The sequence below is a fragment of the Phyllobates terribilis genome, unplaced genomic scaffold (assembly GCF_046119375.1).
Source record: "Phyllobates terribilis strain yellow unplaced genomic scaffold, ASM4611937v1 Scaffold_2__4_contigs__length_985480577, whole genome shotgun sequence".
Classification (NCBI taxonomy): Eukaryota; Metazoa; Chordata; class Amphibia; order Anura; family Dendrobatidae; genus Phyllobates; species Phyllobates terribilis.
In genome coordinates, this window is record NW_027362762.1 from 576,738,508 (window position 1) to 576,751,456 (window position 12,949).

At 50.2% G+C, this 12,949-nt stretch overlaps 1 protein-coding gene across 1 annotated transcript in view; it reads left to right on the forward strand.

The window, feature by feature from the left end:
* Nucleotides 1–855: 855 nt before the first annotated feature.
* APOBEC2 (apolipoprotein B mRNA editing enzyme catalytic subunit 2) overlaps nucleotides 856–12,949 on the forward strand; it is a 145,727-nt gene continuing 133,633 nt past the window's right edge. The window contains exon 1 of the mRNA XM_073670624.1: nucleotides 856–1,151. Coding sequence (XP_073526725.1) covers nucleotides 1,018–1,151 — 134 coding nt within the window. The 5' untranslated portion in view covers nucleotides 856–1,017. The remainder of the gene's footprint in view (nucleotides 1,152–12,949) is intronic.

Here is a 12,949-nt window from a genome sequence, read left to right on the forward strand (position 1 = left end):
AGACAGAATGTGCAATGGACACTATTGTGGTGTACACTGCCACAAACCCTGCCTAACTCCTGCTATCAGGATTAATATATGCAGCTGGATTAGTCCTCAGAAGGACTGTTAGTTCAGATGCATATGTATCTTGTTGTGGATTACCTATATCTACGTAACTTTTATAACGCCAATTCTCTCCCTAGCTCAGCTGCATCTCTCCCTACTCTGCCTGTTTCCGGGTTAGACTGTGCCGAGCATAGGGGCACCAGGTCTTATATAGACCCGATGATGCTATGAGGCCAGCCAATCACTGTAATGCCACAACCAACATGGCTACAGCATTACAGTGTGTGGCAAGCAATCCCTGTATGTTCATTGGCTCTCTAAAGAGCACCAAACATGCAGGGTGGGGACTCAAGCACCCCGAAAATTCATCACGTCGAGCAGTGAGATGCTCGGGTGAGTACCGAGCAGTGAAGAGCACGCTTGCTCATCACTAATAGTTATTTAATATCATATTTTACTTTTAATTTCATGAACATGTTAAATGGTTATTTGATATACAAAATATGTATACTTAGACCATATTCAGCATGTAGATTTCTTTTCTCTAACCAGCACTGTGTCTTTGGTTTAAGGGGACTGTCAAATGTTACAAAGCTGTAGACACCTGTCCCACATGTACAGAAATAATAAGTAGGGCTTTGTTATTTCAGTGAGAACAGCTATGGAATAAAGACAGACACAGCTTTCATCTGCTTCATTCTAGTCATTAGTTGCAGTCTCCTGGCAGCAAAGGGATATCTGTCAAAGAGTGGGGGATGTCCATTCCAGAGAGGTCATCCTGTCACTGTCACTCCCAGGTGCCATATTTAGATCCTAGATAAATCTGTTCTCCACCAAAGTGCTCTCCCAGCTCACCCCTGGTTCTGATCCTTTACAGCAAGCTCTTTGATTTCTCTTCTATTGCGCCTCATATGATACTTTTCTCTTTTCCTTTTTCCTCTGTTAATATATAAACCCCATCATCTTATCATGGCCCAAAGAAATAACAATTCCACGCCTAATGACAATAATGAAGTACCCAAGGATAATGCAGAGGCCCCAGAAGAAGAGAGCTCCAAGAAGAAAGAACTTGAAGAGTTGCCTCCCTTTGAAGTAGTGGAAGGGTAAGTTTTTGAATTAGCGGACAGAAAATATAAAGGAAAGTAATATTAGTAGATGGAAAAAATCGTGGAAAGTAAATTGCTTTGAAAGTGCTTGATTCAACACATGGAAAATAATGTCCTAATGTATTATATTACATGAGTGCTGCTTGTATGCTCTTCTACTCAGCCAACAGTTTACATGCTAAAACTGTATCCTAAAAATAATGCACTGAAGTTTTATGTGCGTGGGGGTATTCTGATGTCCCTACACAGCTTGTTGGATTTTAATATGAGAAATCTTTTTATTCTTGTAACATAAGCTAGTTCCAGAGGTGTTCCTGCCATTTAAACACATGCACGCTGGCTCATTTGAATGGGTGGGTGGAACGGAATAGCTATCTACCAAACACTGTGTAAAGTGTATCATCAGCTTTAGTTACAAGTGCTCTACTATATACACTTTCCAAGTGGAGTATATTTTACTTGTTGAACATTACTAATGTTTTCAAGCTCATTAGTTGCTGAGCATTATTGTGCTTCTCACGAGCATAACGAAATTTATATGTCCACTCAGTCACCAATGCTTTTGACAACATGATGTCAAGCGTCAATGAGGTTTTCTGGGATTCTTTTTTTTTACCATGGGTTTAAGAACTGACAGGCAGGTATTTGCACATTACCTGGTCCTTATTATTATCACCAAGTAAATATATAAATAAAGTATATCACATTTTAATCAAATATAAATTTTATATTTATTATGAAATCAAACACAAAAAAATATGTTTGATTTCTTAATAAAGATAACATTTATATTTGATTCAAATGTGATATACTTTATCTATTTATTTGGTGGTAATAATAAGGACATGGTACATTTTTGGTACCTCCAAGATTTATCTTGAGTTATATTTGAAATGGGTCAATTTATCCTATTTTTGGTATTCATTATTTTCAGACTATCTGCCTGCTCTACCCGGAGCAGTCACGGACTGTTCCTGCAGACGATTCTGCTACTTTACATCAATAGAGCAACTGTTCCTCTTCTGGACTGCTGTGTTGATGGGGCGTGACTATTGCATCATGCTTATAGTCAGCTTTCCCCAGCTAGGCCCCAGGGAGCTACCTATCAATCAGCATGACATCGGCAGTCATGCCCTGCCAACAGAGCAGAAGAATGGCAGCTGCTCTGTCGATGGCAGGACCGGTCTGTGACCACTCTGAGCCAGGAGAAATTGGCAGCTGGCAGGACATGCAGCTAGTTATCAACTACCTGCTGTTACGAATCCGGGTGGTGGAACCTCTGTGCTGCGGTGCAAGGAGGGACCGGAGGGGCGTAACTAGGTATCAACTCAGACTGACCAAGGTCGCATGGCGGCTCAATCGACTCCGTGACCAGAGAAGGACCGAGCAGAGGGACCAGGTGCTACTCTGGACCAGTCCTTGTATGAGACCAGGTGACTCCCACGGGTCAGAAGGCAGGGACTTACCGGTACAGCAGATGAGCACAGCAGGCAGGCTGACGGGAGATCCGGGTAGACGGACTGGCAGACACCACGGATAACTGGCAGGAGCCTCCAGGTAGGCTGGCAGGTAGGCACGGCAGCAACTGGTATGTTCTCTGGGTAGGCAGGCAAGCCTGGCCCATATACAGACTGGTGGGTAAGGACCGTAAGCATACTGTCGGGCTGGACTGGTAGTCAGGCTGGCGGACTGGACTGGTAGTCAGACTGGCGGACTGGACTGGTAGTCAGGCTGGCGGACTAGACTGGTAGTCAGGCTGGCGGACTGGACTGGTAGTCAGGCTGGCGGACTGGACTGGTAGTCAGGCAGGCGGACTGGACTGGTAGTCAGACTGGCGGACTGGACTGGTAGTCAGACTGGCGGACTGGACTGGTAGTCAGGCTGGCGGACTAGACTGGTAGTCAGGCTGGCGGACTGGACTGGTAGTCAGGCTGGCGGACTGGACTGGTAGTCAGGCAGGCGGACTGGACTGGTAGTCAGGCAGGAAGATTGGACTGGTAGTCAGGCAGGCGGACTTTACTGGTAGTCAGGCAGGCGGACTGGACTGGTAGTCAGGCTAGCAGCGGGACTTGAGGGCTGAAGCAGCATTGGTACACAAAGCTACAACCTTGCATGGGCATGTCCTTTTTGGAGGAGGTGCCTTTTATATGAGAATTCCTCCGGCCATTGGCCGGGGACTCATTAGGACGGCGCGTGCGGCCCCTTTAAGAGGGAGGGAGCGCGCGTGCCCTAAGCACAGTGCCAGGGAAGCTGCGCGCTCCTGCAGCAGCAGCAGCAGCAGGAGAGCCGGAAGACACCGGACCAGGAGCGCGGCGGTAAGGGGAACGGCGTCTCTGCCTGTCAAGAGGCAGAGACGCCAATGCTACAGTACCCCCCCCTTTACGCCCCCTCTTTTTTAGGCCTGAAAGAAATTTTTTAAGATGAAGCGGGGCGTGGATGTTCTCTCTGGATTCCCAAGTTCTCTCCTCTGGGCCAAACCCCTTCCAATCTACCAGAAAAAAGTTTTTTCCTCTTACCCTCTTGGTGGCCAGAATGTTCTCTACCTCATAGACGTCCTCAGCGGAGACCGATGCTGGGGAGGTACCTGGATCGTCGGAAAAAGAATTAAGAACAACCGATTGAGAAGAGGTACATGGAAGGAGTTGGGAATCCGTAAGGTGGCCGGGAGTTTTAACTTGTAGGCCACTGGATTGATTTGCTTGAGGACTTCAAATGGAGCGATGAACCGTGAACCCAGCTTATAGGAAGGAATTTTGAGATGAACATGTTTGGAGAAGAGCCTAACCTTGTCTCCCAGACGGAATAGAGGTGGGTCCAGACGTCTCGTGTCGGCATGTCTCTTCATCCGTTCGGAGGATTGAAGAAGTGCGGATCTAGTGTCCTCCCAAATGGTGGAAAATTCGCTGACAAGAGACTCCGCGGCAGGATTGTCCACTGAAGCGGAGACAGGAAACGGAATCCGGGGGTGTTGACCGTAGACCACGAAGAATGGGGACTTGGAAGAAAATTCGCTCACATGGTTGTTATAGGAGAACTCGGCCCATGGTAGGAGCTCCACCCAATCGGTATGGTGAGCGTTGATGAAGTGCTGGAGAAAGCTGGTAAGGATCTGGTTGATACGTTCCACTTGGCCATTGGACTGAGGATGATAAGCAGAGGAGAAATCCAGGGAGACATCCAGGAGCTTACACGTAGCTCTCCAGAAGCGCGAAGCGAACTGGACCCCTCGATCAGACACAATGTGGAGGGGTAGGCCGTGGAGACGAAAGATGTGATGGATGAAGTCCTTAGCCTGCACAGATGCAGACGGGAGACCAGGCAGAGGGATAAAGTGGGCCATTTTAGAAAAGCGGTCAGCGACCACCCAAATGACAGTACAACCGACAGAAACAGGGAGATCAGTAATAAAGTCCATGTATCATACCTGGCGGCGTCCTTGCATGGTGGTCCATCTCCCACTGTGCAAGAGCGCGCACTTGATCTCCAGTCCAGAATGTCTCTCTGGCTTCCCTCCATGCTGTCTGTTTGTGTCTGTTTCTGCTGCTTAAGGGCGGCGCCCGATCACTTCCTGCTTTTTGTACCTGCTGTGGGTCACACCCCTTGTGCGTCCTCAGCCTATTGCTGTCTGTCACCTGGTATATAGCTCAGCTGCTCCCATCTATCCCTGCCTGAGCATAGTGTTTCATTCAGTGTGTGCTTTCACTCTGAAGATGCCAGGTCCCGTTCTTTGTCTCCTGTCTTGCGGTATCAGTTCCCGTGTCTGAACTGAGTCCTGTCTATGTCTCCTGCCTTGCGGTATCAGTTCCCGTGTCTGAGCTGAGTCCTGTCTTTGTCTCCTGCCTTGCGGTATCAGTTCCCGTGTCTGAACTGAGTCCTGTCTGTGTACTCTTGCCTGCTGCCTTTCCTGGAGGCTGTATTTCCAGGCCTGTCTGAACACGCTCCTAGCCTGTTCCTCCCGCCTTCTAGGGGCCGATTACCTAGAGCCGTTCCTGTATCTTGTCTGTCCTGTCTGAACACGCTCCTTGCCTGTTCGTCCCGCCTCTCTGGGGGCCGATTACCCAGACCTGCTCCTGTATCTTGTCTCCCGCCTCTCTGGGGGCCGATTACCCAGACCTGCTCCTGTATCTTGTCTGTTCTGTCTGAACACGCTCCTTGCCTGTTCGTCCCGCCTCTCTGGGGGCCGTATTCCCAGACCCGCTCCTGTGTCCCGCTCCTGTGTCGGTCTTGTCCGTACACTCAGTTCCAGTCTGTACTCTCTCCTATCTTTCATCTGTCTTTTCTCTATGTCCGTTCCTTTCCTTTTTCTGCAGAGTCTGAACTCGTACCTAACTCCTGCCTGTTGTCTCTGTACTCCCGTTTGTGAGTTTGTGGTCCACTCGCTACTTCACTTCAAGTACCCTGTGGGTGTCTGGCTCTGCCTTTCCCTTCCTGTCTGTTCCGTGTGAACAGAGCCCTGTCCCCCCTACTCAGCCTTGCCTGCTCTGACTCCTTTGCTCACTGCTCCGGCGGTTCTAGCCTGCTCTCACTCCTTTGCTCACCGCTCCGGCGGTTCTAGCCTGCTCTCACTCCTTTGCTTACCGCTCCGGCGGTTCTAGCCTGCTCTGACTCCTTTGCTCGCTGCTCCGGCAGCCTTGCTCCGCTCTGACCCTTTTGCTCGCTGCTCCGGCAGTCTCGCTCCACTCTTGCTCGCCGCTCCAGGCGGCCTCGTCCTGCTTTACTCTTGCTCACTGCTCCAGCAGTCTCGCTCAGCTCTGATCCTTTGTTCACCGCTCCTGGCGGCCTTGTCCTGCTCTACTCTTGCTCACCGCTCCAGGCGTCCTTGTCCTGCCCTGTTCTCGCTCACCTCTCTGGGCGGCCTCACTCTGCTGTGTTTGTCCGCCACATCTGTGGCTCTGTTCCTGAGTCCCAGTGTGTACTGGGTCCTATCCCGCCAGTGTCCCTACCTGCTAGTGCCTCCCTGTCTGCACTCTAGCTGTGCTTGCCTGTACCCCTCTGCCTGTATTGTTCCTGAGTCCCAGTGTGTACTGGGTCCTATCCCGCCTATGTTCCTACCTGCTAGTGCCTCCCTGTCTGCACTCTAGCTGTGCTTGCCTGTACCCCCCTGCCTGCTTACCCGCCTGCCTGCATACCAGTCGTGCCTGCCTATACCCACCAGTCTGTGTGCCAGCCTACCAGTCTGTTCCTGTATTCCCCTGTGTGGGTCAACAGCCGTGTCCGGGGTCTGTCCTGGAGTAGCACCTGGTCCCTTTGCTCAGTTCCTCCTTGGTGCACTGGCGTCGTATGCCGTCGTGTGACCCTGGTCGGATCGGGTGAATACTTAGTTAAGCCCCTCCAGGTATTCACTCTCCGGCACGGTCCAGTGGAATCACTACAATCACACGCACACGCCGCTCAGCCCGGGCGTGTGCATAACAGCCCATAACAATGTATTGCCACGGGGCCGCAGGTACGGGAAGAGGCAGGAGACGGCCAGCTGGAATATGTCTGGGAACCTTGTTGCGGGAACAGGATGAACAGGTCGTGACAAAGTCTACAACATCCTTAAGCAGGGAAGGCCACCAGTAATGCCGGGTAATGAGCAGGAAGGTCCTCCTCTGGCCAGCATGGCCGGCTAATTTAGATGAGTGACCCCAGTGAAGAACCTTCTTACAATCCGGAACCGCTACAAACGTCTTACCGGGTGGGAGACGAGACAGGTCCAAGGGAGCCACATTCATCACTTTGGAGAGATCGATGATATGCATAGGCTTCTCCTCTTGACCGGAGGACTGGAAGGATCGGGACAAAGCGTCGGCTTTAACGTTCTTGTCTGCAGGGCGGTAATGTAGGGTAAAGTTGAAACGGGCGAAGAACAAAGACCACCAGGCCTGACGCGGATTAAGTCTTTGGGCATCTTATAGATATGCCAGGTTTTTGTGGTCAGTGTAGATGACCACCGGGTGCAGAGCCCCCTCTAGCAGGTAACACAACTCCTCCAGTGCCAATTTGATGACTAGCAGTTCTCGGTCTCCTATAGAGTAGTTGCGCTCGGACAAGGAGAAGAGCTTGGAGAAGAAGCCGCAGGTTACCATTCTCCCGGACGGAGATTTCTGGATGAGCACTGCTCCGGCTCCGGAAGAGGAAGCATTAACCTCCAGAGAGAACTGTTTGTTGCAATCCAAACGGTGCAGCACTGGGGCAGAAGAGAAGGCTTGTTTTAAGGAGAGGAAGGCCTCCTCCGCTTCGGACGTTCATTCCTTAGGATTTGCTCCCTTATGGGTGAGCGCAGAGATGGGAGCAGTCCGGGAAGAGAAATGTGGGATGAAGAGGCGGTAATAGGTAGCGAAGCCCAGGAATCGCTGAAGCGCCTTCAACCCCTCCGGTCGGGGCTACTTTAAGACGGCAGAGACCTTCTCGGGGTCCATCCGTAGACCAGTCTTAGAGACAATATAGCCCAGGAATGGAAGAGAGGTCTGCTCAAAGAGGCATTTCTTAAATTTTGCCTATAGGTGATTCTGCCTGAGCCTAAGCAGGACCTGACGAACATCCCTCCGGTGTGTGGGTAGATGCGGAGAGAAGACCAAGATGTCATCCAGGTACACCACCAAGCATGAATACAAGAGGTCACGGAAGATGTCGTTAACTAGTTTTTGGAAGACGGCTGGAGCATTACAGAGACCAAAGGGCATCACATGGTATTCTTAGTGGCCGTCCCGGGTATTGAATGCCGTCTTCCACTCGTCTCCTTGGTGGATCCGGACCAAGTTATATGCCCCACGAAGATCAAGCTTGGTGAAGATCTTCGCACCTTTAAGGCGGTCGAACAGCTCTGAGATGAGCGGCAGGGGGTATTTGTTTTTGATAGTAATCTGGTTGAGTCCCCTATAATCGATACAGGGGCGTAGTGAACCATCTTTCTTTTTTCCGAAGAAGAATCCTGCTCTAGCCGTGGAGGTAGATTTCTGGATGAATCCCCTAGCCAGATTTTCTTCGATATACTCAGACATGGCCCGGGTTTCAGCCAGCGACAAAGGGTAGATATGCCCACGGGGTGGAGAGGCACCGGGTACCAGGTCGATAGGGCAATCATATGGCCTATGAGGTGGCAGTGTCTCTGCTTCTTTCTTGTCGAAGACATCTGCATAGGACCAGTGAGGTGCCGGTAGACCAGCTAAATTAGCCGGAGTGGACGGAAGTCGAGCCGGGCAAACCGGAACCAGGCAGGTCTCATGGCAATCGTGCCCCCAATGGAGCACCTCACCAGATTGCCAATTCAGAACGGGTTCATGTCTCTGAAGTCAGGGTAGACCTAGCAAGAGGGGGTGAGAAAGTCTGGATAGCACATGGAAGAAGATCCTCTCCGTTTGCAGCATAGCAAGATGGTCACCGGAAGGAGTCTTCCATCCACAGAAGCAACTGCCGATGGTTCAGCCAGGTTTGGTGGGAATCTGATACTTCTCTACAAGGGACTGAGAAATGAGATTCCCAGCGGCTCCGGAATCCAGGTGGGCTGTTTTAAAGAAGTGGATCTCTCCACAGGAAATAGAAATGGATAGAGTCAAGGACGGAGAGGATTTACTCTTGCCTAGGACAACCTGTCCGAGCGGTCCTAGACACTGGAGTTTCCCGGCTTCACCAGACAGGAACGGATAAGATGCTCCTTGCTACCATAGTAGAAACAGCTCCCCTCGGCTCGACTTGTTTCTTAGCGAGACTTGACCTTCTTGGTCTGGTCGATCTGCATGGGTTCGGGCGAGCGTGCCTGGGGAGTTGCTGGTTGGGAGGCAGGTTTCTAGAAAACAGGAGCAAGATGAGCATATCTTCTCTCCCGGGTAGTCTCCTTAGCTCGTTCCAGGAAACGGATGTCAATCCGGGTAGCTAGTGACACCAGGTCATCCAGGGTGGTAGGAATGTCCCGGCCGGCTAGCTCGTTCTTAATCCATCCGGAAAGACCCTCCCAGAAGGTGGACACCAGGGCATTGTTTTTCCAGGCAAGCTCAGATGCGAGGGTACGGAACTGTATGGCATACTGGCCCACGGTGAGACTTCCTTGGCGGAGACGGAGCAATGAGGAGTCAGTAGAAGTCCTTCGTCCAGGCTCATCGAAGACTCTCCGGAAGGTAGTGAGGAAAGCCGGAAGATTAGACACCGCTCTCTCCCATAGAGAGTTTAGCCATGCCAATGCTTCTCTGGAGAGGTGAGACATGATGAACGCCACCTTGGACCGGTCGGAGGGAAACTGATGTGCCAGTAGTTCAAAGTGCAATGTGCACTGGTTCAGAAAACCCCAACATAAAACGGGGTCACCCCCAAAACGAGGAGGCGCAGAAAGCCGGTGTCCAGAGCTGGATGCCGTGGAACTGGTAGGCAGAGGCGCCGTGGGAGCGGGTGCCGCTCGGCTCGAGGCGGACACAGGTGGGATGGACAGGGTGTCCAGGCAAGAGTTGACAGACAGCAGGTAGGTCAGGATGGTTTCTTGTTGGGATCTCTGACGAGAAACCTCCTGGTACAGGTCAGCAAGCGAAGGAGCCTGGGGGCCACGAGTTCCATGGCCCATGCAAACTGTTATGGATCCGGGTGGTGGAACCTCTGTGCTGCGGTGCAAGGAGGGACCAGAGGGGCGTAACTAGGTATCAACTCGGACTGACCAAGGTCGCACGGCTGCTCAATCGACTCTGTGACCAGGGAAGGACCAAGCAGAGGGACCAGGTGCTACTCTGGATCAGTCCTTGTATGAGAGCAGGTGACTCCCACGGGTCAGAAGGCAGGGACTGACCGGTACAGCAGATGAGCACGGCAGGCGGGCTGATGGGTGATCTGGGTAGATGGACTGGAAGACACCATGGGTAACTGGCAGGAGCCTCCTAGTAGGCTGGCAGGTAGGCACGGAAGGTTATTGGTATGTTCTCTGGGTAGGCAGGCAAGCCTGGCCCATAGATAGACTGGCGGGTAAGGACCGTAAGCAGACTGTCGGGCTGGACTGGTAGTCAGGCTGGCGGACTGAACTGGTAGTCAGGCTGGCAGAGTGGACTGGTAGTCAGGCTAGCAGTGGGACCTGAGGGCTGAAGCAGCATTAGTATACAAAGCTACAACCTTGCATGGGCACCTCCATTTTGGAGGAGTTGCCTTTTATATGAGAAGTCCTCCGGCCGGGGACTCCTTAGCACGGCGCGCATGGCCCCTTTAAGGCAGCAGGAGAGCAGGAAGACGCCGGGCCAGGACCGCGGCGGTAAGGGGAACGGCGTCTCTGCCTGTCAGGAGGCAGAGACGCCGATGCTACTCCTGCTTGTTAGTTCTTAGCCCCATAGTAAAAATTTAAAAAGTTACGGATAGCCCCTTTAAGTTACCTTTGTGAAAATGAATAATTTATGGACTTTATACATTATTTTAGTTAGTTATGTTATAGAACAAGTTAATATATTATGATAATTAAATGACATATTATGATGAGAAATAATCAAATTTTATGATATTCGAAGATTCCAGCAAATTCTAAAAATGTGCTAGCCAATTTGCACTGATCACTAATAAAATTCCTGGCACCATTTTACATACTCCAGAAGATTGGATCAGTCACAAAAAGCTTACATGACCACAGGCATGACCGTGCGGGCTTCTCCATAATACCTTGCCATCACATAATATGGCATAACACAGTCAATACATAGGAACTATCATAGCTTCTATAAAAGCTGAGGCCTGGAAATTAGTGGCCGTTTTAGGGTTTTACAGCCTAGAGAGGGGAGCTCAGAGCTCTTAGCTTATCATTAGAGGTAGGAAGAGAAAGGCCTAAATAAAATTGGACAACCCATGCATACATAAAATTTATAGCAAAAGTTTTAATTGCCCCTCCCCTTTAAAAAATATATATTTCGTGGGGTAGCCAGGGTAATTTCTTTCAACCTTTTTTAAACAGTGAGAGAGACATGTATTGCAGCATGTATAAAGTCATTATGTTATGCCTTTTCAGAATCCTCATAGTGTTTTCAATAATGAAAACCCATTTATGGCAGTTATAGAATTTGATGCTCTCATAAATTACCTCACCCACACACACACACACACACACACAGTTTAATGCCCCCACTCTTGTCAGTATGATGCCCCGCAGCTATCACTCAGTATCATGGTCTCCACAGCCTCCTACACAGAATGATGGCCCCTCAGTATGAGGTTTCCCACAGCTCACCCACCACTCAGTAGGATAGCCACAAAGCCCTCCAATCAGGCAGATGTCCCCACAGCCCCCCACTCAGAATGATGTCCCAAACAGCCCACCCTCTCAATTTGATGTCCCCTGTGAGGAGCTGCCCATTTTCTAAAGACTATGATACTTTTTTCCAGCAACGGACCACCATTTTTGTTAATATTATTATTGTGTTTTATTAGTGATTTACTTGTCATGTTTTATATAGTTCTGCTAACTTGTCAGTGTGTACACTAGATTCACTTGTAAAATGTCCAGCATTCCACTAATCTGTATCTCAGGACATCTTTATCTCAGGAGTCCATTGTTTCAACAGCCAATGGTCTCATTAGGTGAGTTTGGATTGAGACTCAGAGGAGCCGTCATCACAGGGGGTCTTACATCCTTTCTCAAATGAAGGCTTCTAGAATATTCTTCATTGTTTTTGGCTTATAGTGAATGCTTGAGTGGGAGGGTAATCACTTCTGTGCTGGGAGGGGGCTGACCCCAGAGATGTAGAGGAAAGACATGTGTTAGTGGGGGTTAGTTCATGGAAGGACACTGAAGGGATAGGACCTATGGCTGTGGACGTGGAGCTGATGGATGGATGGCTTATGGAGTGTTGGAGCTCAGTTATCAACTGATCCCAGGTTCAGAACTTAAGGACTGAGAGAACTGTATTTTGGCCATTTACTTGGAATTGCTGCATTACCATGGATGTAATTAATAAAATATTGTTGCATCGATAACCTGCCTAGGTGATTACTTACAACCCACAACCGCACATCTTTACAAGTGGTGGCAGCGGTGGGATCACCTATCTCTGGAGAGCATACCAGGGAAAGTTACCGAGCGGTGACTTGGCAGAAGAGATGACGGAGGATGGACCAACTGAGTTGAGGAGGATGCTGGATGCGCTAGGAGAGCGGGCCACGGAGATGGAGCGGGCGGCAGTGTTAAACAAATTGCTGGGTGTGCATGTAGCGATACCCCCACCCGGCCCAGTGCAGAGGACAGTGGATAACAGGAGAGAGGGGCCTACATCTTTAAGGTACCGGGATATACCACAGTTCAATGAGGACACCTCGGATATTGATGAACATCTCCGGTTATTTGAGAACCTCTGCCTGCTGCATGAGGTGTCAGTCAGTGACTGGCCCAGATTTTTGAGTGTTGGCCTGACCGGAAAAGCAAGAGAAGCTTTTAATAACCTGTCTTCTGGGGATCAGAGATGTTACTCTACCATTCGCAGTGCATTACTAGAGAGGTATGCGGTCACGCCGGAAACCTACCGGAAGAAGTTTCGGGAGACTGACAAGCCCGCTGCACACACACATCGGGAGTTTGCCAACACACTACGTACGGCATGCACTCAGTGGATAGAAGGACTGAGGGCTCGGGAAGCAGAACATGTAATGGATATAGTCATGCTGGAACAATTTATGTCAAAGCTCCCAGGTAATTTGAAAGAATGGGTGGCAGATAGAAAACCACTCAGCCTGGATGAGGCTGCCAGATTGGCTGATGATTGGTCTGCTAATCGATCCGGGCAACGTGGAAGTACAGTCCCAGTGAGTCAGGAACAGGATTTTACAGGGAGGCCATCGAGACCCATGGATCGGCCAGATGA